Here is a 25,807-nt window from a genome sequence, read left to right on the forward strand (position 1 = left end):
AGGTTGAGTATCCCTTATCCGAGATGATCAGGGCTAGAAGTGCCTCAGATTTCATTTTTTCCTATTCCTAATTTTTTTAAATTCCTAAATATTGTATTGATTTGGTATCTAAACACAAAATCCATTTCCTTTACATATACAGCTTATACATATACTCTGAAGGTAGGTATTGTTAATACTTTTCTGCACGTAACAATCAAGTGTACACTGAATTATCTGAAAGATAACCTATCATTACCTCAGCTGCACAGATGGACAGTCAGTGGCTGCTTGGCATCGCCATTATTTCCGACTGAATTTATGTGCTACCAGCCAGCAGTGTCTTACACTTGTTCATCACACCTGTACTGAAACAGCCATTCAACGTGTTAGATTTTCATCAGTGATAACTGTGGCAAACTCATCAATGAATTTCTCTGCTGCTTTATGACTACCAGATGTTTTATCACCACAAATCTTTGAAAATGTACTGCTGCGTCTTTTCTTAAAATTCTGCAACCAGGCTACTGAATATTCATAACTACCTTCAATTTTTAGTTCATGATATAATTACTCCAATGTTGAGGAATCCACTTTCAATATGCGATCAAGATCTTCATTTTTTGCTCAATGCAGAGGTTTTCTATTTTTCATTGATTTCCGTTCATTATGGTTATGAGGTTATTTCTCAGAACTTAAACATCGCCTGGGAACTTTCCGCAGCACCTTGTGGTATTTTCCATTTTTGGTGCCATGTCAGTGCTCAAAAAATAAATTCAGATTTTAGAGGTTTTCAGATTTTGGAATTTCGAATATAGGGGCACTCAACTTGATGTATCTCACGTTGTTGTGAATCAGCAATTTGCTTTAGACTCAGAAAAATTTGTGAGTAAAATTAATTTCATCCTTAGAACAAGTAAATCTCCAGCAGGAATTCCTGAAAACACTTTGCAAATATTGTGCATACCAATTGTTCAAATTGGTATGAACAACTTGCTTAATGAAAACTAAAAAATGATGTACTAAATTAAACAGGTCACAGCTTCTCATTGTTCAAGGTCAGCCTTTTGAAACATTAACTTTCCTCTCTCGCCCCACGATGTTGATGACTGCTGGTTAATTCCAGCATGTGCAATATTTTCCATTGGTACATCACTTTTCAACTATCATATCAACTTCAGTATACTATTTTCAATTAATTTACCATTTAAGAGAAAATAAATTACATTTCCAAATTGCTCTATTCCCATATCTTCACTCCAAAAGTTAAAACCATTTCTCTTACTAGATCAACACACATAAAAGTTGCTGGTGAACGCAGCAGGCCAGGCAGCATCTCTAGGAAGAGGTGCAGTCGACGTTTCAGGCCGAGACCCTTCGTCAGGACTAACTGAAGGACTTACTAGATGCTGTGTTGAGTACCAGGAAATACAATAAAGCAGGCCTCTTTACATTGACCATCATTTCTGTCAAACAGGAGATGGAGGAAAGAAACTTGAGTTAATTCCATAATCCAGTGATAAGGACAAATGACATATAATGAAGGAAAATGCCAGCTGGGAGAAAATTTGAGTAAAAGCAAGGAATTGTATGCCAGTGAAGTGTTATAATATTGTTTCAGGTCTTATGAGAAACTATCATCCCAAAGACTAATGGACTTTTAACACATTCTTATACTATTTTTGAAATAGGATAACGCTTGAATCAGATGCAAAACTCAGGTTTTAAAATTCAGTAATAATCACACAGACAAAACGAAAGAATGAGGACCAATTATTCAATTTATCATACATTAGACTGCATGACTATAATACAAAGGGCTTGTCTTTTGTCATTTAACATATTACAATATACACAGCAAGTCTTGACTAGGTCTTACAATCTCTGGACACAGGTACTTAACCTTATTCCATGCTGTTTATGTATACAATGCACAGTCAGAAGTCCTGTAACCAAACTGTGTAGTCAAGCAAACAAAACTGGACTGTTAATTTAGGCAAGACAGGAGAGAAAGGAGAAACGTGAGCAAGAGCACATTCTGAAATGAGTGTCTAGAACAAGGCAGTGCCGAGACACAAATGAGACACGCAAACACAAGGCATGAGACACGCACGCAAGGGTTAAAAAAAAAGTATGCATATTGTGACAGGTTTTAATACAGATGTTAACCGTTATGATTTGGATACAAATCTGACTAGTTCTGAGTCTGAATCTGATCTCAGAACATAGCTATTTGCATTTGGCATTTATTAGTTGACAGCTGATGATACAGCATTAAATACTCCTAACTTGGGTAAAGTGAGAGTCAATATCACTGCTATTTAGTGTCTAAGATCCTAGCTTTAAGATCCAACACACTGCATCACAACACAGTATACTGTACTTCTGTAGCCTTGGTGTTCAAATTTGCAAGGTTTTTACCTCCAGACGTGTGGTAACTGAGATTCATGTACCTCAATGGGCCAGCAGTAAACATTAGCAATCAAGATTCCCTCTAAAAGTTGAATTCAACCCTCAACAGTGCTCTTATCCAATATTCAATCACTCTGGAATCCCAATATTCAAAGACAGGTCTTCAATCACAGCAATGAGTGGATAAGAGCTGTTCTACATCAGATAGATGAACATTCCTAGTTTATATTTGTACCGTAACAGTTGATTTGAGTGAAATCATACCTTATAGAATTGTCCAGTTTCTAAAGGAAGATCTACACCCAGTGGCCTGTTGACACCAAAGTCAAAGGCACCAAATATTTGACTGGATTGCTCAAAACAATCCCTGGGCACGGGTCAGCTATTACACATACAGTGGAAATGGATTTAAATTATTTAGACTGCCAGTAACTGCAGTCTGAAAGAGGAATGCTTTTCCCGTTCCGAGTCTTGATCCCGGGGATCAGAGAACGGCCACTGATCCATTAACTACAAATATCCATTTGCGATTAAAGACCTAAAGGAAAATTATTAGTTTTCTAGGAACAGTTGGAGAGGCCATTAACCAAACTGTCAGTAAAATATGGCCGCAGGCGTTATATTGGTGCTTATGTACATTTTTTAAAAAGTTAGACTATCCTTTTTAATGGCGTATTGTCTTCAAGTTTAATGAAAAGATTGCAGATATTATATACCTGTAGGTGACATACTGCAATTGCTGCCCAGTTTGTGCCCTTTAAGATTTAAAAAAATGGCTTATTTTGGCTCAATCGAAATTATACCATCTAAACATTGGGTCTGTTATGTAGCATGCACAGTATACAGAGTGGTCCATTAAAATGTATGGATATTAGCACAAAACTGCATTGTGATTTGTTGGTCCTTCCCACCTACATACGCTCACAATACCTCATCTAATTAACTGGTCTGTATCAATGAAAACTTGAGGTCCCAAGGCCTGTCAAACAAACAACTAATGACTGGACTTGCATAAAATGACAAACTATTCTTCAGATATCAAAGGAATCCCTTCTGGGGTAAAATGTAACTACAACATATTTAGACTATGAAAAGACTGCATAAAGCTAACATCAGTTCCAGTTTTGTTAAGCAATAGGTATAGCCATAATTATAATTAACATTTAAAAAGAAAAATGATCTAAATATACCTTGTCAAAAGTGCAGAACTGCTACATTATTGGTTACAGACATCTATGTGCTATAAAAACAGCTTTGGTACAATAAATTATCAAAAAAAAAGGAAAATAAATTCTTGTAAAATTCACAGCATAATTGTGAGGCGAGAGCAGTCACATAAAATTCTGCATTTTAAAAATGTTCATAATGAACAGGAGTTGTCTTTGCGCAAAGTAATAGTGGGGATATCACGTGCTGAAGGAAAAGCTAGAAACGAAATTCAGGTTGGGTAGGAGAAAGAAAGGAGTTAATATTTCAGAAAACTGAGATTGCTATTTTCGTGCCATATAACAGAGGAAGTAACCTTTGTGGCGCACATGACCTCTTGAATTCCTGCAACTAATGGCAGTGCAGGGGTGAGGTATGAGGTACCAGAAGAGAGAAAAGGATGCAATAGGGTCATATTGTTTTCTCCAACAAAGGCCTCATTAATTACCCATGCTTGCTTTTTAAAAATTAAGGACCATCTGAAAGTTCAATGACCTCTGCACAATGGCATGTTAAATGATGCCCAGCCTCTTAAAACGATTTTTCAGTCAATGTCCAAAATCGAAAGGCCCAGGATATCCAACTGCCACTCAGAAAAATGTAAGCAATAGGCCAAGAATGACCAGATGATTGCCACTCACTGCATCTTTATGACCGGACCAAAATAAATGTTCAATCACTATTTCAAAGCCTTTGAATGATTTAACCATGAAGGCCCAAAGAAATCTCCACTCAAAGCTTCTGTATGATTAGAACAAGGATGCTTTACTAACCATCACTCAGCATGCCAGATGTGCTTTTGAAATTCCATTTACAGTGTCCTTTCAGTTCATGTACTGCTCTGATGGCAGCATGCTCCAATTTATCAAGCCCTCCTCTGTTGCAGCACATCTCAGGACCTTGTTAGGATATTCCAGGGACTCTTAAAAATCTGACACAAAGTAGGTCAGAAAAGACAGAAGAGTGTTAATTGTTCATTTAAAAAAAAATCTGCAGTTCCATTTCTGTTTTCTCAGGTGGTTTTTAAACTAATGCTGCTACTTCACCCATGCCAAGTTGTGCTAACTCAGGAGGCGGGATGCTGTGTAAGAGAACTGTAGCTTAAGAAGAAGCTACTGCTCTGGGTGACCCATACATGAAGTGTAAGGTGATTTCTGGGCATGAATCCAGTCTTAAGCACTTTGACTCCACAGTCCATTAGCAAATTCCTTTTCAATTTAAAAATATATTCAGCTCTGCGCTCTTGACCTACCAATCCTGTTTCCTTTGTTCCAAAGCAGCACTGTTTTCAATGCTCTTTGTTAAAACCCCCACCTTGAAGACACACAAAAACAAACCCCATCAGTGTAGTCATGAGCTCGCGACAGGACTCTGCTGAACACAAACACCTACCATTGGAGACTCCTCCCTATCCATTCCTTGCCGCGTTGACAAGTGCCCTTCTGTCATGTAATGGGCAGGACCTGCTGTTGCTGAGAATTGGTACACTTGTGGGCCAGACACTCCCGTCTCTTGACGGGGATTAGCATATGTACTCAAATTAACGTCCACAGTGCCATTTTGAGCAAAGTCCAAAGTATTGGCAACAACAGGTCGGTTGTGATAGGCCTGAGAGCCGGAAACAGATGAAGAGGAAGTGGACGAAGAGGAATTTGAGGAAGACAAGGACGTCATGGAGTGGTGGCTATGTCCCACTTCCATTGAGTCCTGGGCAGCAGCGCCATTTGTTGGGGAGTTATAAGCTCGAGGCCTGTTCCGGGTACTCATGGTCTGTCCATGGTGGTGGTGGTGGTGGTGGTGGAGGTGGTGATGAGAGCTGTTAGAGTGGTGGTGATGTAATGCACTCTGTTGCTGAGGGACAATGTGGAACGTTGTTTCTTGAACTGGATGAGTTTCAACCGTGACTTGCGAAGTGGCATCACCAGGCGTCCATCCCAATGCCACAGGATACTGCTGCCGAACCTACATTTTGAGAATGCACAGTGGGGAAAAAAAAGTTCATTACATCACAATTGAACCAATTTTGAAAAAGGGCAGATTTTATTTTAGAACAATAAGCAATTCTCTACAGTTAAAACATCAATAGCATGGAAATAACAGAATGCATGAACAAATGAAGACTCCAATGAATTGGCTTTTCAGTGCTAATACTATATACCTGTAAAATGTGAAACAAAAGACGCATTGACAAAATCAATTTTCAAAGAAAAGAGTTTTTGTTATCTGCTGCAAAATACATACATGCACTGGTTACCACAAATAGTGAAAACAAATCAGTATTTTGTTTAGTGATGGATCAGAGAATAGTCTAGGAGAGTACAAGAAAATAAAATAGTAAATTATGCATGAATGGGCCAGCTAATATTTACAAATCCATGAATAAATGAAAAATAAGTTCAACGTAATTAGAGGAAAATAAACCAGTTCCTTAAAAAAGCTTGAGACAGTACACAATATCTTCAAGATATTCCATCACCTGGCAACCCGTCTCACTTTAAGGCTTGCCTCTACAAAGTCAGGAGCATGATGGCTAGATTTTGTATGAATATGTTGACCAAAGCCACCATGAACCAGATGAGGGGAAGCACATTTACTATGTCATAAAGGTGCCAGTCCTATTTCTCAACTGAGATATGATGTTCCTTGTCTGGAGAATTCTCATCAGCAACTGATAGAACTGCCCAAACAAAATCACATATGCAGCTGACAGATCTGAGCGTCAGATCGCACTGGACTCAAATCTGCAGCCACAGGGATGTGAAGGAAACATTTTTCAAGCACAAAGCTCACCTGTGGGCTGTGTGTCTCACAGTCCATGGCCTGGACAGCTCCGCTGAAATGCCCACCACTATGTCGGTGCTGATGCGTTGGGTCTGACCTTGCCCTTCCACTATTACTTGTCCCAGAAGAACCACCTGTTAAAGATGAGCATTAGTATATGCTTCATACAAAACATATCATACAATATATGTCTTGTGTGGTGTATGATCTGGGGAAGGTGGTGGTGGGAAGGGCTTAGGTAGAGGCAAGGAAAAGTGATCAAAATGGAAGACATCATGCCACTGTACTGGTATCATGTTAACTGACTGAAATTGTATTCATACCATTCAAGTACACTGTAACATTAATCAAAACACAAGTTTACCATTAAGTACCAGTAATATGGATGCAGTACTAAAACTTATTAAAGTGTGGTACTGGAAAGAGACAATAGGCAGAGGCATAGTTTTAGCACCATGTGCTTACGTAAAAACATAGGAAAATGTACTTTGCAAAGCAATGACACAAGTGATGAGATGTCATTAATGACAAAAATGATACCCAGTTTGTAAATTATCTCTGCAACAAGTGCCACTGCTTTGGAATAGGTTCAAATGCATTTTTCCCATTCCAAAAACGATATATAAAACCTGAAAGAATGCAAGCAGAAGTGAAGCTGCTCAAAATAATGCGGTTCAGTAGTCCAGATTTTGCTTTACTGTTCCCTAACCAGAATTTTCAAAAGCAGGGAGCTATGTTGTTGGACCAAAGAATCACAGGCTTTAGCAATGCAGTCTGGATGGTAACTGACTCTCCGATGATACATAGGTCCCCGACTCACTCCAAACAGCTTTAACAGTCAGCAACCTACAGCCTCAGCAGAGAATTAAATTTTTAAACAGTTTTTAAAGATAGAAATAATTACAAAATAATTTATTAATATAATTAAAACACAGGAATAATGAAAATCATTAAACTAAATTAATTTAAAATACTAACTCATCTTCCTTGTTGCTTCATAGCCCCCAGTTCGACAATCCCTACAGAGTTTTGCCGAGGAAATCGAATTCGGCATTTCAATCTGTCAGCAAGTCTAGGACTTTGAAAATCTAATGCAGTTCCAGACTTACTGCTCTTTAAGTGGCTAAGTGGTGGCAGTTCCAAATGCATCAGCAAGATCTAGACATGAATATACGTTCTCTGTAAATAAGAAAATTGATGCCCAAAAAACAAAGGATCAAAAATGAAAATTTAGCTCTATATATTTAATCCCGAATAAAAGGAATGTCATCAAACCAAATAGCACACCTTGATCAATATGCATTCATTTCAAAGTTTTTTGTTTATCAGCTAGCCGGGTGTGATATGCCAATTGGGAATTAAAGGTAAAATACAGGATTTTCAAATTTAATGAAATACTGAGAATTTTTTTTTAACTTAATGGAACAGAAATACATTCAGACATGTTTACAGGTAATTCATGCCAAATTCTGAAACATACCTATGATCCACATCAAAACAACAATGGTCACTTTAATCAAGGGAACCGTGTAATTGAAGGTAAGAAAAAAATGCTTTGGGGAAAAAAGAACATGGTGAACAAAATCAAAAGTTGCCTGAACAGACATGAAAATCAGGTGTTCAGGAATGCTTTTGAAACTTCTGGGTGACCATTCACTTTCCTCTGTTAAATGAGATTTTTTTTATTATCACCTGGGAATAAAGGAACGACAACAAAAATGTACATGCGTAGTCATCTAAACTGGCAAAATCATGAAATAAAATGTTGCTGGGATCTGGAGATTAAACCTACATTTCCTATCTCCAAGTGGTATGATGATATTTTTACTGCCCCAGGTAAACAGTAAAACAACTTTGCAAAATTGCACTATTGCAGATACTGGCAGCTTCCTATTTTTTTGAACTGGGTAAAGTACACAAATTTAAAAATTACCCTCTCAGATTCTAATGCCATAAAACACTTCAAAATTTATCAGAATGTGCTTTAAAATGGTAATTTAAGATCATTCCAGGATTGCTAATCAGCCAAATGCATTGCCCAATTAAAATATCCTGCTGGAGGATTGTCACAGGAGTGCTCTTCTAAACCAAGCAATCTAACTTTTGTTTCTGATCCTCTCAGAGGAATTCCAGAAGTTAAACAAAATATTTGATTATAGCACTTAAGGAAGTAAAAACTGACCCGTTAACAATTGACACAATACAATTAGTATAACAGGGTGTGAAGGGAACATAGCAACAATGTACAATCTATAATACATTCTGTACGGGTGTACCTGAACTTGAGGATGTGCTAGAAGAGGTGCCTGTAGATTGTGACTGTTCCATAGCTGGACTTGTTGAAACACTATTACTTGTGTTTGTCCCTTCATCTGCTGTCTTTTTGAAAAAGCTGTGCTGCAGTGCATAATAGGGGGCTATCCGTGTCTTAGGGTCATAGTCCAGCATCCTCAAAATCAGATCCTTAAACTTTAGGTAATCTGCTACAGTATGACCAGACTCCCCAGCTCGACGTCCACCAGGACCACCAGTCTCTACTCCAAGAATACTGTGAAGTTTTCGGGTTCCAGGCGGCTTATATTCCTAAAAGAAATATTAATTGATTGTGATTAATTCTACTTCAGTAACTGAGACTGTACTGAACCAGAAAATTTATCACAGAGATTAAAAATCATGGTAAATTGAATTTTAACAGCCCCAGTAAGACATTAGTAATTCAGTCTGAATTATGGACAATGCAACAATTTTCTGCAACAAGCGACAAAACGTACTTATGGATGCAAACCATGAGGCAGATTCCTGATGCATCATGCTTTTGACAGAGAGGTGACAAGCAAAGGTTATATTATAACCATCTTCTGGCTTTTTTTTTTTTTTTTTTTTTTTTTTTTTTTTTTTTAAGTGCAAGCTCACTACATTGGACCGAGTTTATACCTTCAATTGAAACAAGCAAATGCCTGTAAGCAGAATATGAACTAAGATCTTAAAGGCAATAAATGGACAGAAAATTTTAGAACAAAAGCATAAACTAGCAAATGAAGTAAATAAACTAGGCCACAACCTCCCAGAAAGTCACACAACTTACTTTCTTAGGTGTTTCTTCCATTGCCTCCATCTCAGTTCTCCCCACCTCCCAAGATCCACATGCAGGTCTGTCCAGGAAGTCCCATTATTTCAGCCCGTGAGTAGAAGGTGTGACACAGCTGTCAACCCCTCTGCTCACAGCCAGAAGTAAAATAGTGTTTCCTTTTGTACTCACATTCCACATACAATGGATGGTCATTCATTATTTCCACCACTTTCAACACGATTCTACCAGCAACAATTATCCCTCCCAGCATTGCAAAGAGTCCTCTACAATCCCCACAAACTACTCAACTTTTCAGGGTACTTTCCCATACAATACCCTTCCATTCACATCTTCTCTTCTCTTTTGCCTCTATTCAGGGACCCAAATGAATTTTCTAGCTTTGTGTATTGCATTCAGTGCACATGATGCTTATAAGCTTAGTCTTCCAGACTAACAAGTGTTTTGGAAAGTGGTCACCCAATCTACATTTGGGTTTTCTGGTAGAAATGGTATGCAAGAGCAGCTTTGGTGACCACTTTGTAAAATACATCTGTTCAGTCTGCAAGACCAAGCTCTCAGTTTAAATCTCCACCATACTCGCACTATGACATGCCTTCGGCGACCTATGTGGCTTCCAATGCAAGGCCCGAGGAACAGCATTTCATCTTACACTTAATTTTTTTATTAATTTCAGAGTAACCTTTTCTTCCCTTCTCTCTCCATGGATGTAGCAGTACCTATCTGTTTTGGCTGCTTGATTCCCAACCCCACCATCCCATCTCCAAATACTGGCTTATTAAAGTAATTGTTACCTTGATGATTTTATAGTGCACCCTATTACAGATACTTCCTCTGTTCCCCATTTCTCCCCCTTTCTGTAACTTAAAACACATTTCTAATGTTTCCAGTTCTGATATGTTAAATGTTTCAAGCAATTAACATATTTGTTACAACACTATGAAGTGTACTTTGTAATGATTATGAGTCTGTGGAGCAGATTCAATAAGCTGAATGGCCTAATTCTCCTCTCTGTTTTGTGGTGTTCAAAAATCTCATCAATTGAGGATAACTTTCTACTTTCAATGTCTGTGATGTGGTCCTTTGATTAGCTTTTATTCTGGAAACTAAAACATTTCAATAAAAGTTTTTAAAAAGGAAATAACTACAGCAAAATATTGTCAATGCTGGATGTCTGCAATAAAGGCCAAGTGCTGAAAATACTCCTTGCACAGCATTTGTGAAGAGTTAGTATTTCAGGTTAATGAGCTTTCATCAGAACAGAGCATGATTTAAATAAAAGACTTCAGCTGTGGGGTTTCAAAGTTAGGGAGATAAACACATTTTTCCCCATGGAACTAAAGGAAAATAGAATGAATTCAACGATACTAAAATACCAGATATTTCATTCTTATGATCCCAAAGGCATCACAGAAGATAAATAATGAGCTGTTCATTGTTAACATCACGGACATGAAAAAGTGAGCGCTTCCTGGATTATAGAGAATGTGGTACAACTTTCAGTTGGCTGCCAGCAAGGGTAAAACTAGACTTCCCCAAATGGAAGACAATATCAGTAACACTTACTTTACCCTTGTTTGGAAAAGAAACAATAGTGATAGTAATTCCTTTCAAACGCCATCTCCTTTGAAGTACTCATTTAAGATATAATTATATGGTGCTTATTTTTACAATAATAGATCAAATGTAAAAATACAACTGAATTACAATTGGTTAAATGTGTATTCCATACTGCAGCTATGGCCACAATTTTCAATATCACTTTCATCAAAACTAGGACCACTTCTGAACAGTATTAAGATTTGTTTCACTTGAAAATTCTAAGCGGATTGCTAGAGGTATTCCTGTTCATGAGATATGGGATGGCACAACACAATATTCTCATTGCTGCAAAAATCAAAAATCTGCAGCAGTTATTTAATTTAGAATCTCCTGCCTTTAATTGCTCATTTAGACTTATCCATAGATTACTCCCTCTCTATAAATAGAGAATGTCTGTATACCAGTGCTAAAAAACACTGTACTTAGCAATATCACTCATCTACTAAACACCTGGACCAACACCTATTCAGGTGAGGGTACACAGCAGTCCATAATATAGCTGCGCACCTACAGGTACATTGCTAAAGCAGCACGAAGCATAAAAAGATCTCTGAACTCTTTCCATGGAAACATACAATTTAAACAAAACACAAAATCACATCATTCTATTTGGAGTGTAATTTATTATATGTGGTTTAATTTTAAAATTAAATATGAGGTTATGGCTCATGAGTGAAATGCTGCGTAAAAAACTCTCATCATTAACAATCAAGAAGATATGTGCAAAGAAAGAATAAAACTATCAAAAATAAAGTAGGAACATATTTTTAGCCTAAATACTAATAATTATACTCAGACCAAGCCACTTGTTCTTCGGTTTAGTAATTCTGAGTGTCGCTGAAGGTGGTAATGAAGTTGACAATACAGACACTAAACCATCTAAAGCAAGCTTGATACAAAAACCCCAACATACACCAAGTTGCCACATGCAGCCAGTAATTATATTTCAAATAAGTTCAAGTCCTTACTGTGTTTCCAATTTTTTTAATGTTACTCTTGATATTCACCCTCTTGCCATCTTTGGTCTTCTTCACTGTCCACGATGCATCGGACAACTTCTCAAAAAATTTCCGAGCTTTGGGAGCCTGATCTAAGATGTGAGATGGGGGTATTCCTAGAACTTCTACAATTTTATTCATTTGATCCACCTAAACAGAAGATGAGAAGAGAAATAGTAATGCCAAAAATCAGAGTTAAGCAGGCCTCAAACAAAAAGGCTACATTTGTATTTTGTGGACTTATTAGGTCAATGTGTCTTCACTGTAGGAGTAAACAAAAGCCAATTTATGACTTTCAATAGAAAGGGCATAATATTTTGTGCACTGTGTTAGTGTGAAATTAAGCTGTGAAGCCTCATCTATTTCTAAATTTAGGCTTAAATGAAATCACAGTTAATCAAAGGAACTGATGATCTGTATTCTAAAAGCAAAGACTGCAGAGGCTGAAAATCCAAGGTATAAAATGCTGGTGGGAGAATAACTTAACTTTGACCTTTCAGACTGATGACTTCAGATGGTGCCTGTCTTGCTGAATATTTCTAGCACTATTTTATATGGTGTCCACATAGCGTTACTCAGTCAGTAATTTGTTAGTTTTACTATAATCTGCAGTACGTTCTTACTGGCCTTTTGAAAATCATACATCACAACATCCAGATTCCTCTGCATCTCAAAGTTTTATTTTATCAGGAGTTTGAGGAGAATTGATGTGTTACCAAAGACACTCTCAACTTTTACAGAAGTACCATGGAGAGCATTCTAACAAGTTGCATCACCATCTGGAAAAGAGGGCCAATGCACAGGATTGAAAAAAAGATGCAGGAAGTTGTAAATTTAGCCAGCTCCATCGTGGCTACTAGCACCCCAAAGCATCCAGGAGACCTTCAAAATGCTCTGCCTCAATAAAGTATCATTGAAAACCCCCATCACCTAGGACATGACTCTTCTCATTTCTACCATCAAGGTGGTGGTATAGCAGCCTGAAGACATACATTCAATGTTTCAGAAACAGCTTCTTCCTCTCGCCATCAGATTTCTGAATGGATGATGAACCCGTGAATACTTCCTCAGCATTATTTCACCTCTCTTTTTGCAGTACTTTTTTTTATATACTTACCATAGTTTATAGTTTTTATTATGTATTGCAATGTACTTCTGCCGCAAGACAACAAATTTCATGACATATCACTGCATATCCGGCATATTAAATCCGATTCTGATTCTCATAGCTCCAATCATTCAAATAATGTGCTATTTACTAAAATGTACACTTTCCCATTATAACAGGAATTCTGCAGATGCTGGAAATTCAAGCAATACACATCAAAGTTGCTAGTAAACGCAGCAGGCCAGGCAATATCTGTAGGAAGAGGTGCAGTCGACTTTTCAGGCCGAGACCCTTTGTCAGGACTAACTGAAGGAAGAGTGAGTAAGGGATTTGAAAGTTGGAGGGGGAGGGGGAGATCCAAAATGATAGGAGAAGACAGGAGGGGGAGAGATAGAGCCAAGAGCTGGACAGGTGATAGGCAAAAGGGGATACAAGAGGATCATGGGACAGGAGGTCCGGGAAGAAAGACAAGGGGGGGGGGACTCAGAGGATGGGCAAGAGGTATATTCAGAGGGACAGAGGGAGAAAAAGGAGAGTGAAAGAATGTGTGCATAAAAATAAGTAACAGATGGGGTATGAGGGGGAGGTGGGGCCTTAGCAGAAGTTAGAGAAGTCGATGTTCATGCCATCAGGTTGGAGGCTACCCAGACGGAATATAAGGTGTTGTTCCTCCAACCTGAGTGTGGCTTCATCTTTACAGTAGAGGAGGCCGTGGATAGACATGTCAGAATGGGAATGGGATGTGGAATTAAAATGTGTGGCCACTGGGAGATCCTGCTTTCTCTGGCGGACAGAGTGCAGATGTTCAGCAAAGCGGTCTCCCAGTCTGCGTCGGGTCTCGCCAATATGTAAAAGGCCACATCGGGAGCACCGGACGCAGTATATCACCCCAGTCGACTCACAGGTGAAGTGTTGCCTCACCAGGAAGGACTGTTTGGGGCCCTGAATGGTGGTAAGGGAGGAAGTATAAGGGCATGTGTAGCACTTGTTCCGCTTACACGGACAAGTGCCAGGAGGGAGATCAGTGGGGAGGGATGGGGGGGGACGAATGGACAAGGGAGTTGCATAGGGAGTGATCCCTGCGGAATGCAGAGAGAGGGGAGGAGGGAAAGATGTGCTTAGTTGTGGGATCCCGTTGGAGGTGGCGGAAGTTACGGAGAATAATATGTTGGACCCGGAGGCTGGTGGGGTGGTAGGTGAGGACCAGGGGAACCCTATTCCTAGTGGGGTGGCGGGAGGATGGAGTGAGAGCAGATGTACGTGAAATGAGGGACCCGTATGGGTCCTAGCTATGCCTGCCTTTTTGTTGGGTTTGTGGAACAATCTATGTTCCGTGCCTATTCTGGAATCTGTCCCCTACTTTTCCTTCGCTACATCGACGACTGCATTGGCGCTGCTTCCTGCACGCATGCAGAACTCGTTGACTTTATTAACTTTGCCTCCAACTTTCACCCTGCCCTCAAGTTTACCTGGTCCATTTCCGACACCTCCCTCCCCTTTCTAGATCTTTCTGTCTCTGTCTCTGGAGACAGCTTATCCACTGATGTCTACTATAAGCCTACTGACTCTCACAGCTATCTGGACTATTCCTCTTCTCACCCTGTCCCTTGCAAAAACGCCATCCCCTTCTCGCAATTCCTCCATCTCCGCCGCATCTGCTCTCAGGATGAGGCTTTTCATTCTAGGACGAGGGAGATGTCTTCCTTTTTTAAAGAAAGGGGCTTCCTTTCCTCCAATATCAACTCTGCTCTTAAACGCATCTCCCCCATTTCACGTACATCTGCTCTCACTCCATCCTCCCGCCACCCCACTAGGAATAGGGCTCCGCTGGTCCTCACCTACCACCCCACCAGCCTCCAGGTCCAACATATTATTCTCCGTAACTTCCGCCACCTCCAACGGGATCCCACCACTAAGCACATCTTTCCCTCCCCGCCCCCTGCATTCCGCAGGGATCGCTCCCTACGCAACTCCCTTGTCCATTCGTTCCCCCCATCCCTCCCCACTGATCTCCCTCCTGGCACTTATCCGTGTAAGCGGAACAAGTGCTACACATGCCCTTACACTTCCTCCCTTACCACCATTCAGGGCCCCAAACAGTCCTTCCAGCTGAGGCAACACTTCACCTGTGAGTCGACTGGGGTGATATATTGCGTCCGGTGCTCCCGATGTGGCCTTCTATATATTGGCGAGACCCGACGCAGACTGGGAGACCGCTTTGCTGAACATCTACGCTCTGTCCGCCAGAGAAAGCAGGACATTTTAATTCCACATCCCATTCCCATTCTGACATGTCTATCCACGGCCTCCTCTACTGTAAAGATGAAGCCACACTCAGGTTGGAGGAACAACACCTTATATTCCGTCTGGGTAGCCTCCAACCTGATGGCATGAACAGCCACTTCTCTAACTTCCGCTAAGGCCCCAACTACCCCTCGTACCCCATGTTACTTATTTTTATGCACACATTCTTTCTCTCACTCTCCTTTTTCTCCCTCTGTCCCTCTGAATATACCTCTTGCCCATCCTCTGGGTCCCCCCCACCCCTTGTCTTTCTTCCCGGACCTCCTGTCCCATGATCCTCTCATATCCCCTTTTGCCTATCACCTGTCCAGCTCTTGGCTCTATCCCTCCCCCTCCTGTCTTCTCCTATCATTTTGGATCTCCCCCTCCAACTTTCAAATCCCTTACTCACTCTTCCTTCAGTTAGTCCTGACAAAGGGTCTCGGCCTGAAACGTCGACTGCACCTCTTCCTACAGATGCTGCCTGGCCTGCTGCGTTCACCAGCAACTTTGATGTGTGTTACTTTCCCATTATATACCATTTGCCAGATTTTTGCCTACTCACTAAACTTATTTTTAGCTTTTTAGGTATTAGTTCAGCATTTCTCATCACTACATGTTTCAGCCATCATGTGTAACTTTGGACATACCATTAAGAAAATAATAGCTACAGTTTATGAAACGACCTTTGCAAGAAAAACAAACACATTTTGGAGGCTGCACACACTCAAAGAATAAAGCGTGACTCAAAGCCAAATACTGAGAGTGTTCCGGATACTTGATACAATCTTCTTTTAAAGTTGTTTGCCTACCTCATTAGCACCACTGAAGAGCGGCTCTCCGGTGTGCATCTCCACCAGAATGCAACCTAGCGACCACATGTCAATAGCTAGGTCATAGGGCATTCCCAGCAGCACCTCTGGTGACCGGTAAAAACGACTCTGAATGTATTGGTATATCTACAAAAGATTAACACAGTTAATACAGGAACTATTAAGCGCATAGTAATCCATTTTCGTCTTGCAGTTAAGAATATCCTATCAAAGCTGCAGCTTCATGTTTAATAACTGCACCGTAATCTCCAACTTGTGTATTGTTTTATTAGGTCATTGGAATGAATTTTCACATATCCAAGTTAACTAAGGAAAACTAGCATGAAAAATGCTTTGATTTTGTAAAAAGTTAAAAATATAAGGTGGCAGAGTTCTAAGTTAGCAAAGCTGTGGTGCACAGTTCCAGACACCCAGGTTCAAACCCAATGTTTGCACATTCCCCATGAATTGGTGGGTTTCCTTTAAGTCCTCCCACATTCCAAAAATAAGCTGGATCAAGGGGTTAATTAACCACTGTGCATTGGCCCTACAGTCTGGATGAGAGTTGAGTGTCAAGTGGTTGACAGGGAAGTGGGAAGGATAAAATAGGATCAGTGCAAATGGGTGTTTGATGGTCAATGCCAACTTAGTGGCTGAAGGGCCTGTTTCTGTGCTGTGTTATTTTATAATCACCACCCAACACTAAATAAAAGAACCTTTATCCAATAATTTTTCATCTAGTACTTTAGGTTTTAACCAACGTTTATGATAGATCACAGATTACCCAGATGAGTGAATTCTCTCACAGCAAGTATTACAAAATGCTTTGCTAATTAGTTTTCATTTTCAATAGATGAAAAAATACAGTCCGCCCTCCGCATCCGCGGATTGGGATCGGAAAAAAACCTGGAAGTTCTCTCTCCAGCACTCGTTGTTTGAGCACAGATCCCGACATTAGTATTATTGAGCCTCCTCCAAAGTGTCCTTATTCCCTAAACAATACAGTGTAACAACTATTTACACAGCATTTCCATTGTATTAGGTATTATAAGTACTGTAATCTAGAGATGATTAAAAGTATTACTCATTGTTTGAGTATTGTCCGCCTCGCGTCTCGTTCGCTCGCTACTTGTGTTGTGACCGAGAGGAAGGAGTTTAAGGTTCGTAAGGGATGTGCGTAGGTTATATGCAAATACTACGCTATTTTATATACGGGACTTGAGCGCCCGCAGAATTTGGTATCTGCGGAGGGTCCAGGAACCAAACCCCCGTGGATACTGAGGGTCAACTGCAGTATTGGAATCTAAGCTTGCATAGAGTAAAAGGCAAAATTTAAAGCTGTTGAGGTTGAAAACAGTATTCCATAGCAGATTCTATCCAATTATAGTAATACATCTAAGTTCCCTTGGAACTGCTCTCCAGCTATGCTCTCAAACTGCTTGGAAGATCTGCCAGTTCTGCATTTCTGATGGTCAAACACATCAAGTTCTTTCATCTGGCATCATGCATACCTTTTTCAAAACTTAGCAAAACCTATCTTCAACTCTAAACAAATCAATTTCCTACAGTTACTGTGAAGTCAGGATTTACTTTTCAAAGCCATGCAGAGGCCAGCTGCATTGGCATCATATTCATAACTCATTGAAGCAGCAGCAAAACCCATACAAATGTTAATGTAATGGTACACACCCTCTGACCAAGCTGACAAGAGCTTCCAAAGTCCACTATTTTGATAGCACTCCTTTTGGGATTGCACAGCAAGATGTTTTCAGGTTTTAAGTCGCAATGGATAATGCTGAGCTCTGGTGTAGCAAGAAAGAGCAAAGCAGTGCACATCTGCTGTGCAAATTTCCGCGTGAGGTTCAAGGAAACGCCACGGAAATTGGTGTTGCGAAGCAGATCATACAGGTTGTAGGATAACATCTCAAAGACAAGGCAGAGATGATTTCGAAACATAAAGTGCCGCTTCAGATGAACTGTAAAAGGGAATAAATAATATATTTAACCAGTCATTTCATTTTTCCAAAACAAATCTATAACAACCTTTTTTTGCACCACGGACCGGTTTATGATTGACAATATTCTTGCAGACCAGCTGACCAGGGGCGGGGGGAGGGTTGCCAACGGACAAGAGTAGCAGTCAAATACGTTGTGTTTACCCCAAGAAAGACTACTACGACCATGAAGCCTTGCGTGGGCGGGCACCTTGTACGCATGTGTACACGTGCCAATTTTTTTCTACAAATCATTTTTGGCGATTCTGTTCGGGGGCGTGGTAATCACGGCCAGAATATAGGTGATAAGTGGCTAATACACTCATTTTCGTTTCTAAAAGGTTTTATTCTAACGAATTTAATATTAAACACACAGTGCATATTTTTCTCGCATGAATATAGTGATAAGTCAATAGCATCATAATATTTTAAGTAACATTTGGATATTAAACACACAGCACACATTTTCCCCGTATGAACATATAAAATCATTGCAATACACCAATATCGCTGAATCAGCAGGAGCCTGGGCTTGTTTCCCTGCAACAAGACGGTCCCATCGAGGGGTGATGGGAGACAGCGATACTCGAAGGGAGTTCCTAATGTCCAGTCTATTCTCCAATTTAGTTTTCGTTGCATTCATTGCAGAGATGTTGGAAATGGAAACAACTTTTTCAGTGCTTTCGTGGCTATCTCAGGATATTTAGCCCTGACTTTGATCCCGAATGCCGGCAGAGATGTTATGTCAAACATAACTTTTCAGCCCGCCGTCATCTGCAAGCTCGAGGAGTTGCTCTTCTTCCCGCGCTGACATGGATGACGTGTGGGTAATGACCTCGCATGCATTCAAGTTCAACAGTGGGCGTGACAGGGAATGAGGAAAGGTGCCACTGACTCATATCACCAAATCATATCGTTTCCTCGCGGCCCAGTAGCACATGCTTTGTGGCCCGGTGGTTGGGGACTGCTGACATAAATCAATGACTACTGTAGATGCCACACAAATGCTGCTAACATACACAACTGAAAGTTTTCCTGACAGAAATGAATCAATGTAAAACATAACCTTTTTTTCCCCATTTCAGAGATTCTGCCTAACCTTCTAATACTTCCACCACTGCTTTTTTGTTCATTATTTCTACATATTTTGATTTAGATATATCCCTACTCGATAATGCAGTGATTTACTATTATTGATTAATTATTTTATACTTGACAACAGTGATAGAATTTTACCATTTTGTTTCTCTATTAGTAAAATTGTAAGAATGCCCTCTTATTTACAATTTGAATACTCTTGGGCATTTTTGAAAAACATTTAAAAATAACTGTGAAATAAATTCTTTCAGAATATTCCTTAAAATTTATGCATCAGCATAGCTTTGAAAAGAATATAAATTACAAATTCACTGTGTAGACTGAACCATTAATTATATATGTTGCTGAAAAAGAAAATAAACATTATCACTCTTTCTAACCAGTGCACTGTATTTGGTGCCCATACACTGTCTTCTCTACACTTACAAAACCAAATGCAAACAGAGGGAACACTTTGTAAAGCATTTCCATCCAATCCACTGGGCTGACCGCACACTTGAGTTGCTGGTCATTTCAATCCTCTATAACTCCTTTTCTGCTCTGACTTGTGACCGCCAAAACTCTTTCAATGAAGAACAACACTATTTTTGATCTGGGAAAATGGCACCCTTCAAGTCTCAATATAGAATTCAATTGTTTCAGGTAATCTGCTTTCTCGAATTTTATCAGAACTGTCCAGTTCTGTTGTTGGGTTATTCAGCTACAACATTAACTTTTTTTTTTAAATTGCTCCAGACACTGCCTGAAGTGATGGGCATTTCCAGCAACCTCCACTTGGCTTCAGGTTCTAATAAATATCTGACACGTATTTAACAGCATTGTTTATTTGTTTGTTTTCTCTCTAATCTAACCCATTAATCGATTGACCAAACAGTTCTGTAAAAACTTAAATCTTTGATCCCACCCTATCAGAAATATTGACTTTATCCAATATCTTATACATTCCTTTTTCAGTCTCTCTGCAACTTGACTAGTTTTCACACATTCCTAGTTTTAATGGAAGATGTTTGTCCTGGATCACTATAGTTCTCTTTTCAGATGATGGCTGACCTGCTGAATACTTCTAACATTTTCTGCATTTATTTTACCAAGAACAGCCAGTACATGCTGTGAAACTGAAGTACTGGAAAATTTAAATGAAGCTCATCTCTGGTTTTCCTTATAGTATGTAATCCAGCTAGAGAATACTACTATGAAATTCATGTGGGAAATTTCAAAGAAATGTTGGTCTTCAATTTACTTCACACTAGAATGGCGATTGTCTTTAAAAATCAGAAGCTTCTGAACATTCTTTTCCAAGACATACACCACATTAAACAGGATACAGTCAAATGTGAAATTAAGGCTAAATTTTTGGCACATAATGAAATCACAGATCTAAGAGACACCTAGAGCCAAAAGTAGTTTCAGTATATACTGTTTCAGCCCAACCATATCCCAATATTCATACCTCACATTGTACGATAATAAACAACCGATTTAATACATTCCAAATGCTTAATACTTTGGTATCAGATAAAATTCAGTTGATTTCCCCCCCAAATATTTGTAAATCATTGCGTGTAAGATTCAAATGTCCATCGTTACCTATATAGTATTTCATCTCAGTGTCATGTTTGTTCATCAGCTCAAGCAGCCGAACCTCAATCTGTGCCTGATTTAGGAATGCCTTCTTGTTCTTTATGATTTTTATTGCTACCCACTCCTGTTCCACACGATCATATGCTTTGACAACCTGCAAGTTAGAATAAGCAAAATGCATGAAGATAATTCTTGGTAGAAATGACAACAATAGCAATATTATTGTTTATAAAACTATGTCAAATGAAAACACAAAAACACAAACACTTAGGTCTTTTATTAAGAACAGTGTGAAATAGGCCTTTCCAGCCCTTCAAGCCACACCGAGTCGCCTATTCTGTAAAACATTGTGCTAACCGCGATGCTACCGTACTGACCCTATATCGTACATAGGCCAGGAGATCCAAAGAGTGGCGATGTATAAAATTGCTCAAGGAAAATATGAAAGATAATCTGTGGATTTTATTTGCTTTCATACTACTCACTTAAAGGCTTGAACATGTTAGCTTAAAATTTATTAATTAGAACACATGCAAATATGTACTCTGCTTTCATACCCAAGTTGTACTTCACACCCAATTCAGTTCCCTGTCAACTGCCTAGTGTAAGTTCAGAAGTAAACTGTGTTTTGTGTTTTATGTTCCTATATATATGCAAGGTTATGACATATTATAATTAGGCAGAAAGAGGAATGTACAAAGCATCAAAGATAAGAAATAAATGTTGAAACTAGCCTTGTTAGTACTTGTTAAAATCACTAGTGACATGACAACAGAATCAACACTTGAATCTGATATTGTTGACAGCAGACCAAAAACACAATCATAAGAACAGAATTTGGCCATTCAGCCCATCAATTCTGCTCCACCATTCCATCGTAGTTGATTTATTATCGCTCGCAACTCCATTCATTTGCCATCGCCCCGTAACTTTTGACACCCTGATTAATCAAGAAGTTACCAACCTCCACCTTAAACATAACCAATCACTTGGCCTGCATGGCCATCCGTGGCAATGAATTTCATAGATTCATCACCCTCTGGTTAAAGGAATATTTCCTCAACACAGCTCTGAATGGTGTCTCTCTTTTCTGAGGCTGTGCCCTTTGCTCCTAAACTCCCCCTCTATAGGAAACATCCTCCATCCATTCACTCTTTCTCGCCTAGGTTTCTCGATAGGTTTCAATGAAATCCTCCCTCATTCTTCTATACTCCAGTGAGTACACGGCCATTGCCATCAAACATTCCTCATATGTTAACCCACTCATTCCCGGGTTCATTCTGGTGAACTTTTACTGCACTTAAAAGAAAAATGCTTTTAATGCTAGTCTTAATCCACTTCAAAGTAACTCATCAACCCACTGTATCATCTGCTTCTTTGGGATGCCAGCACATCTTTTCTTATACAAGGGTTCCAAAACAGCTTACAATACTCCAAATGAGGTCTGACCAATGCCTTATAAACCCTCAGCTTTACATCCTTCCTTTTGTATTATAGCCTTCTTGAATTGAATCGCATTTGCCTTCCTCACCACCGACTCAACCTGCAAGATGACCGTTAGGGAATTCTGCACAAGGACTCCCAAGTATGATTTTTCACCTCCTTTATTCCTTCTACACTATATTCCACCTGCCACTTCTTTGCCCCTTCTCCCTATCTGCCCAATTCCTTCTGCAGACACCCTGCTTCCTCAACACTACCTTCCCCCTCCACCTATCTTCACACCATCTTCAAACTTGGCCACAAAGTCATCAATTCCTTCATCCAAATAATTGACATAAAATATAGAAAGAAGGCCTGTGTGGAACACCACTGGCAGCCAAACTGAAAAGGTTCCCTTTATTCCCACTCGCTGCCTCCTGCCAGTCAGCTAATCTTCTATCTATGCTAATATCTTTCCTGTAATACCATGGGCACTTACCCTGTTAAGCAGCCTTGTCAAATGTCTTCTGAAATTCCAAATAGACACCCACTGTCCTTTGTCTATCCTGTGTTACTTCAACAGATTTGTCAGGCAAGATTTCCCCTTAAGGAAACCACAACTTTGGCCTATTTTGTCATGTGCCTTCAAGTACCCCAAAACCTCATCCTTAAATAATAGTTTCAAACACCTTTCCAACCACTGCCTCCCACCCTTGCTAAGTGACAAACTTCTGGCGTCAGAACCCTGGGATGTGGAACATCTGGTCCAGGTGTCTTATCCACCTTCAAACCTTTGAACTTTCCAAGCATCTTCTTAGTAACAGCAACGATGCTCATTTTTGGCTCTCTCACATTTCTGACCTTCCACAGTGAAGACTGATGCAAAATACTTAAGGTCATCCGCCATTTGTCTCCCATTACTATCTCTCTAGCAACATTTTCCAGCAGTCCAACATCTACTCTTCACCTCTCTTTTACTCTTCATATCTGAAAAATCTTCTTGTATCCTCTTTTATACTACTGGGTAGCTTACCTTCATATTTCATCTTTTCATTCTTTATGGCTTTTTTAGTTGCTTTCTGTTGGTTTTTAAAAGCTTCCCCATCTGCCACCTTCCTACTAAATTTTGCGATAGGATATGCCATCTCTTTAGCTTCTACGCTGTCTTTGACTTCCCTTGGCAGCCACAGTTGCTTCATCCTCCCTCTAGAATACTTCACCTTTGGGATGCATCTAACCTGCGCCTTCCGAATTGCTCCCAGAAACTCCTGCTATTGCTGTTCCACCATCATTCCTGTTAGTGTCCTCTTCCAATCAATGTTGGTTAGCTCCTCTCTCGTGCCTCTGTAATTCTTTTACTCCACCATAAAGTTCAAAGTAAATTTATTATCAAAGTACATACATATTACCATATACAACCATGAGATTCATTTTCTTGTGGACATCTCAGGGTTGTCTATGGTGACATGTGCGTACTTTGATAATACTGGTACTTCCAATTTTAGCTTCTTCTCAAACTGCACAGGGTGAATTCTATCATATTATAACCACTAACAGTACCTTCACCTTAAGCTCCCAAATCAAATCTGGGTCGTTACACCCAATGCAGAATTGCCATTTCCCTCGTGGGCTCAACCACAAGTAGTTCTAAAAAGCCATCTCATAGACATTCCCCAAATTCCTTTACTTGGGATCCTGCATCAACCTGACTTTCCCAATTATATCTGCATATTGAAATCCCCCATGACTACTGCAACACTGCCCGTTTGATGTGCCTTTTCTATCTCCCATTGTAACTTGAAGCCCATATTCTGACTATTGCAGATAACTCCCATCAGGATCTTTTTACCCTTCGGGTTTCTTAACTCCACCCCATCCTGTCGTGTACAGTTCTGGTCACCGAATTATAGGAAAGATGTCAATAAAATTGAGAGAATATAGAGGAGGTTTACTAAAATGTTGCCTGGGTTTCACCTCCTAAGTTACAGAGAAAGGTTGAACAAGTTAGGTCTTTATTCTTTGGAGCATAGAAGGTTGAGGGGGGACTTGATAGAGGTATTTAAAATTATGAAGGGGATTGATAAGAGTTGACGTGGATAGGCTTTTTCCATTGAGAGTGGGGAAGAATCAAACAAGAGGACATGAGTTGAGAGTTAAAGGACAAAAGTTTAGGGGTAACATGAAGGGAAACTTCTTTACTCAGAGAGTGGTAGCTGTGTGGAACGAGCTTCCAGCAGAAGTGGTTGAGGCAGGTTCGATGTTGTCATTTAATGTTAAATTGGACAGATATATGGACAGGAAGGGAATGGAGGGTTATGGGCTGAGTGCAGGTCATTGGGACTAGGTGAGAGTAAGAGTTCGGCACAGACTAGAAGGGCCGAGATGGCCTGTTTTCCATGCTGTAATTGTTATATGTTTATATGGTTATGTCACTTCTTTCTAAAGATTTGATTTTTTTTTTTTTTGCTAACATAGCCTCCCCATCCCCTCTGCCTACCTGCCTATCCTTTTGATGTGTATCCTTGTATATTAAGCTCACAACTCTGATCTTTTTTCAACCACGACTCAGTGGTACCCACAACATACCCACCAATTTCTAATTGCACTACAAGATCACATACATTATTCTGTATACTGCATGCATTCGAATATAACACCTTCAGTCCTATATTCATCACCCTTTTCTGTTCTGGCTCCCTGTTATACCTTAACACATCAATATGACTGCAATTTTTCCCCATTATCTGCCTGAAAAGGAGGGAGAGAGAAACCGGGGAATTATAGACCAGTTAGCCTAACGTCGGTGGTGGGGAAACTGCTGGAGTCAGTTATCAATGATAACAGCACATTTGGAAAGCGGTGAAATCATCGGACAAAGTCAGCATGGATTTGTGAAAGGAAAATCATGTCTGACGAATCTCATAGAATTTTTTGAGGATGTAACTAGTAGACTGGATAGGGGAGAACCAGTGGATGTGGTATATTTGGATTTTCAAAAGGTTTTTGACAAGGTCCCACACAGGAGATTAGTGTGCAAACTTAAAGCACACGGTATTGGGGGTAAGGTATTGATGTGGATAGAGAATTGGTTAGCAGTCAGGAAGCAAAGAGTGGGAATAAACAAGACCTTTTCAGAATGGCAGGCAGTGACTAGTGGGGTACCGCAAGGCTCAGTGCTGGGACCCCAGTTGTTTACAATATATATTAATGACTTGGATGAGGGAATCAAATGCAGCATCTCCAAGTTTGCGGATGACACGAAGCTGGGCAGCAGTGTTAGCTGTGAGGAGGATGCTAAGAGGATGCAGGGTGACTTGGATAGGTTGGGTGAGTGGGTAAATTCATGGCAGATGCAATTTAATGTGGGTAAATGTGAAGTTATCCACTTTGGTGGCAAAAATAGGAAAACAGATTATTATCTGAATGGTGGCCGATTAGGAAAA

The 25,807-nt window shown here is 39.8% G+C and overlaps 1 protein-coding gene across 6 annotated transcripts in view; it reads right to left on the reverse strand.

Moving 5' to 3' along the window:
- Positions 1-1,742: 1,742 nt before the first annotated feature.
- Positions 1,743-25,807, reverse strand: part of LOC140198849 (dual specificity tyrosine-phosphorylation-regulated kinase 1A) — a 157,510-nt gene continuing 133,445 nt past the window's right edge. For 4 of the 6 annotated variants that reach the window (XM_072260003.1, XM_072260001.1, XM_072260004.1 and 1 more), the window contains exons 6-12: positions 20,949-21,096; positions 17,959-18,245; positions 16,270-16,416; positions 12,037-12,216; positions 8,655-8,961; positions 6,388-6,512; positions 1,743-5,559 (exon numbers count right to left, since the gene is read on the reverse strand). In XM_072260003.1, coding sequence (XP_072116104.1) covers positions 4,948-5,559; positions 6,388-6,512; positions 8,655-8,961; positions 12,037-12,216; positions 16,270-16,416; positions 17,959-18,245; positions 20,949-21,096 — 1,806 coding nt within the window. In that variant the 3' untranslated portion in view covers positions 1,743-4,947. The remainder of the gene's footprint in view (positions 5,560-6,387; positions 6,513-8,654; positions 8,962-12,036; positions 12,217-16,269; positions 16,417-17,958; positions 18,246-20,948; positions 21,097-25,807) is intronic. The other 2 variants (XM_072260005.1, XM_072260007.1) reach the window with 2 other exon arrangements.

The sequence above is a fragment of the Mobula birostris genome, chromosome 6, assembly GCF_030028105.1.
Source record: "Mobula birostris isolate sMobBir1 chromosome 6, sMobBir1.hap1, whole genome shotgun sequence".
In the NCBI taxonomy this organism is placed as follows: Eukaryota; Metazoa; Chordata; class Chondrichthyes; order Myliobatiformes; family Myliobatidae; genus Mobula; species Mobula birostris.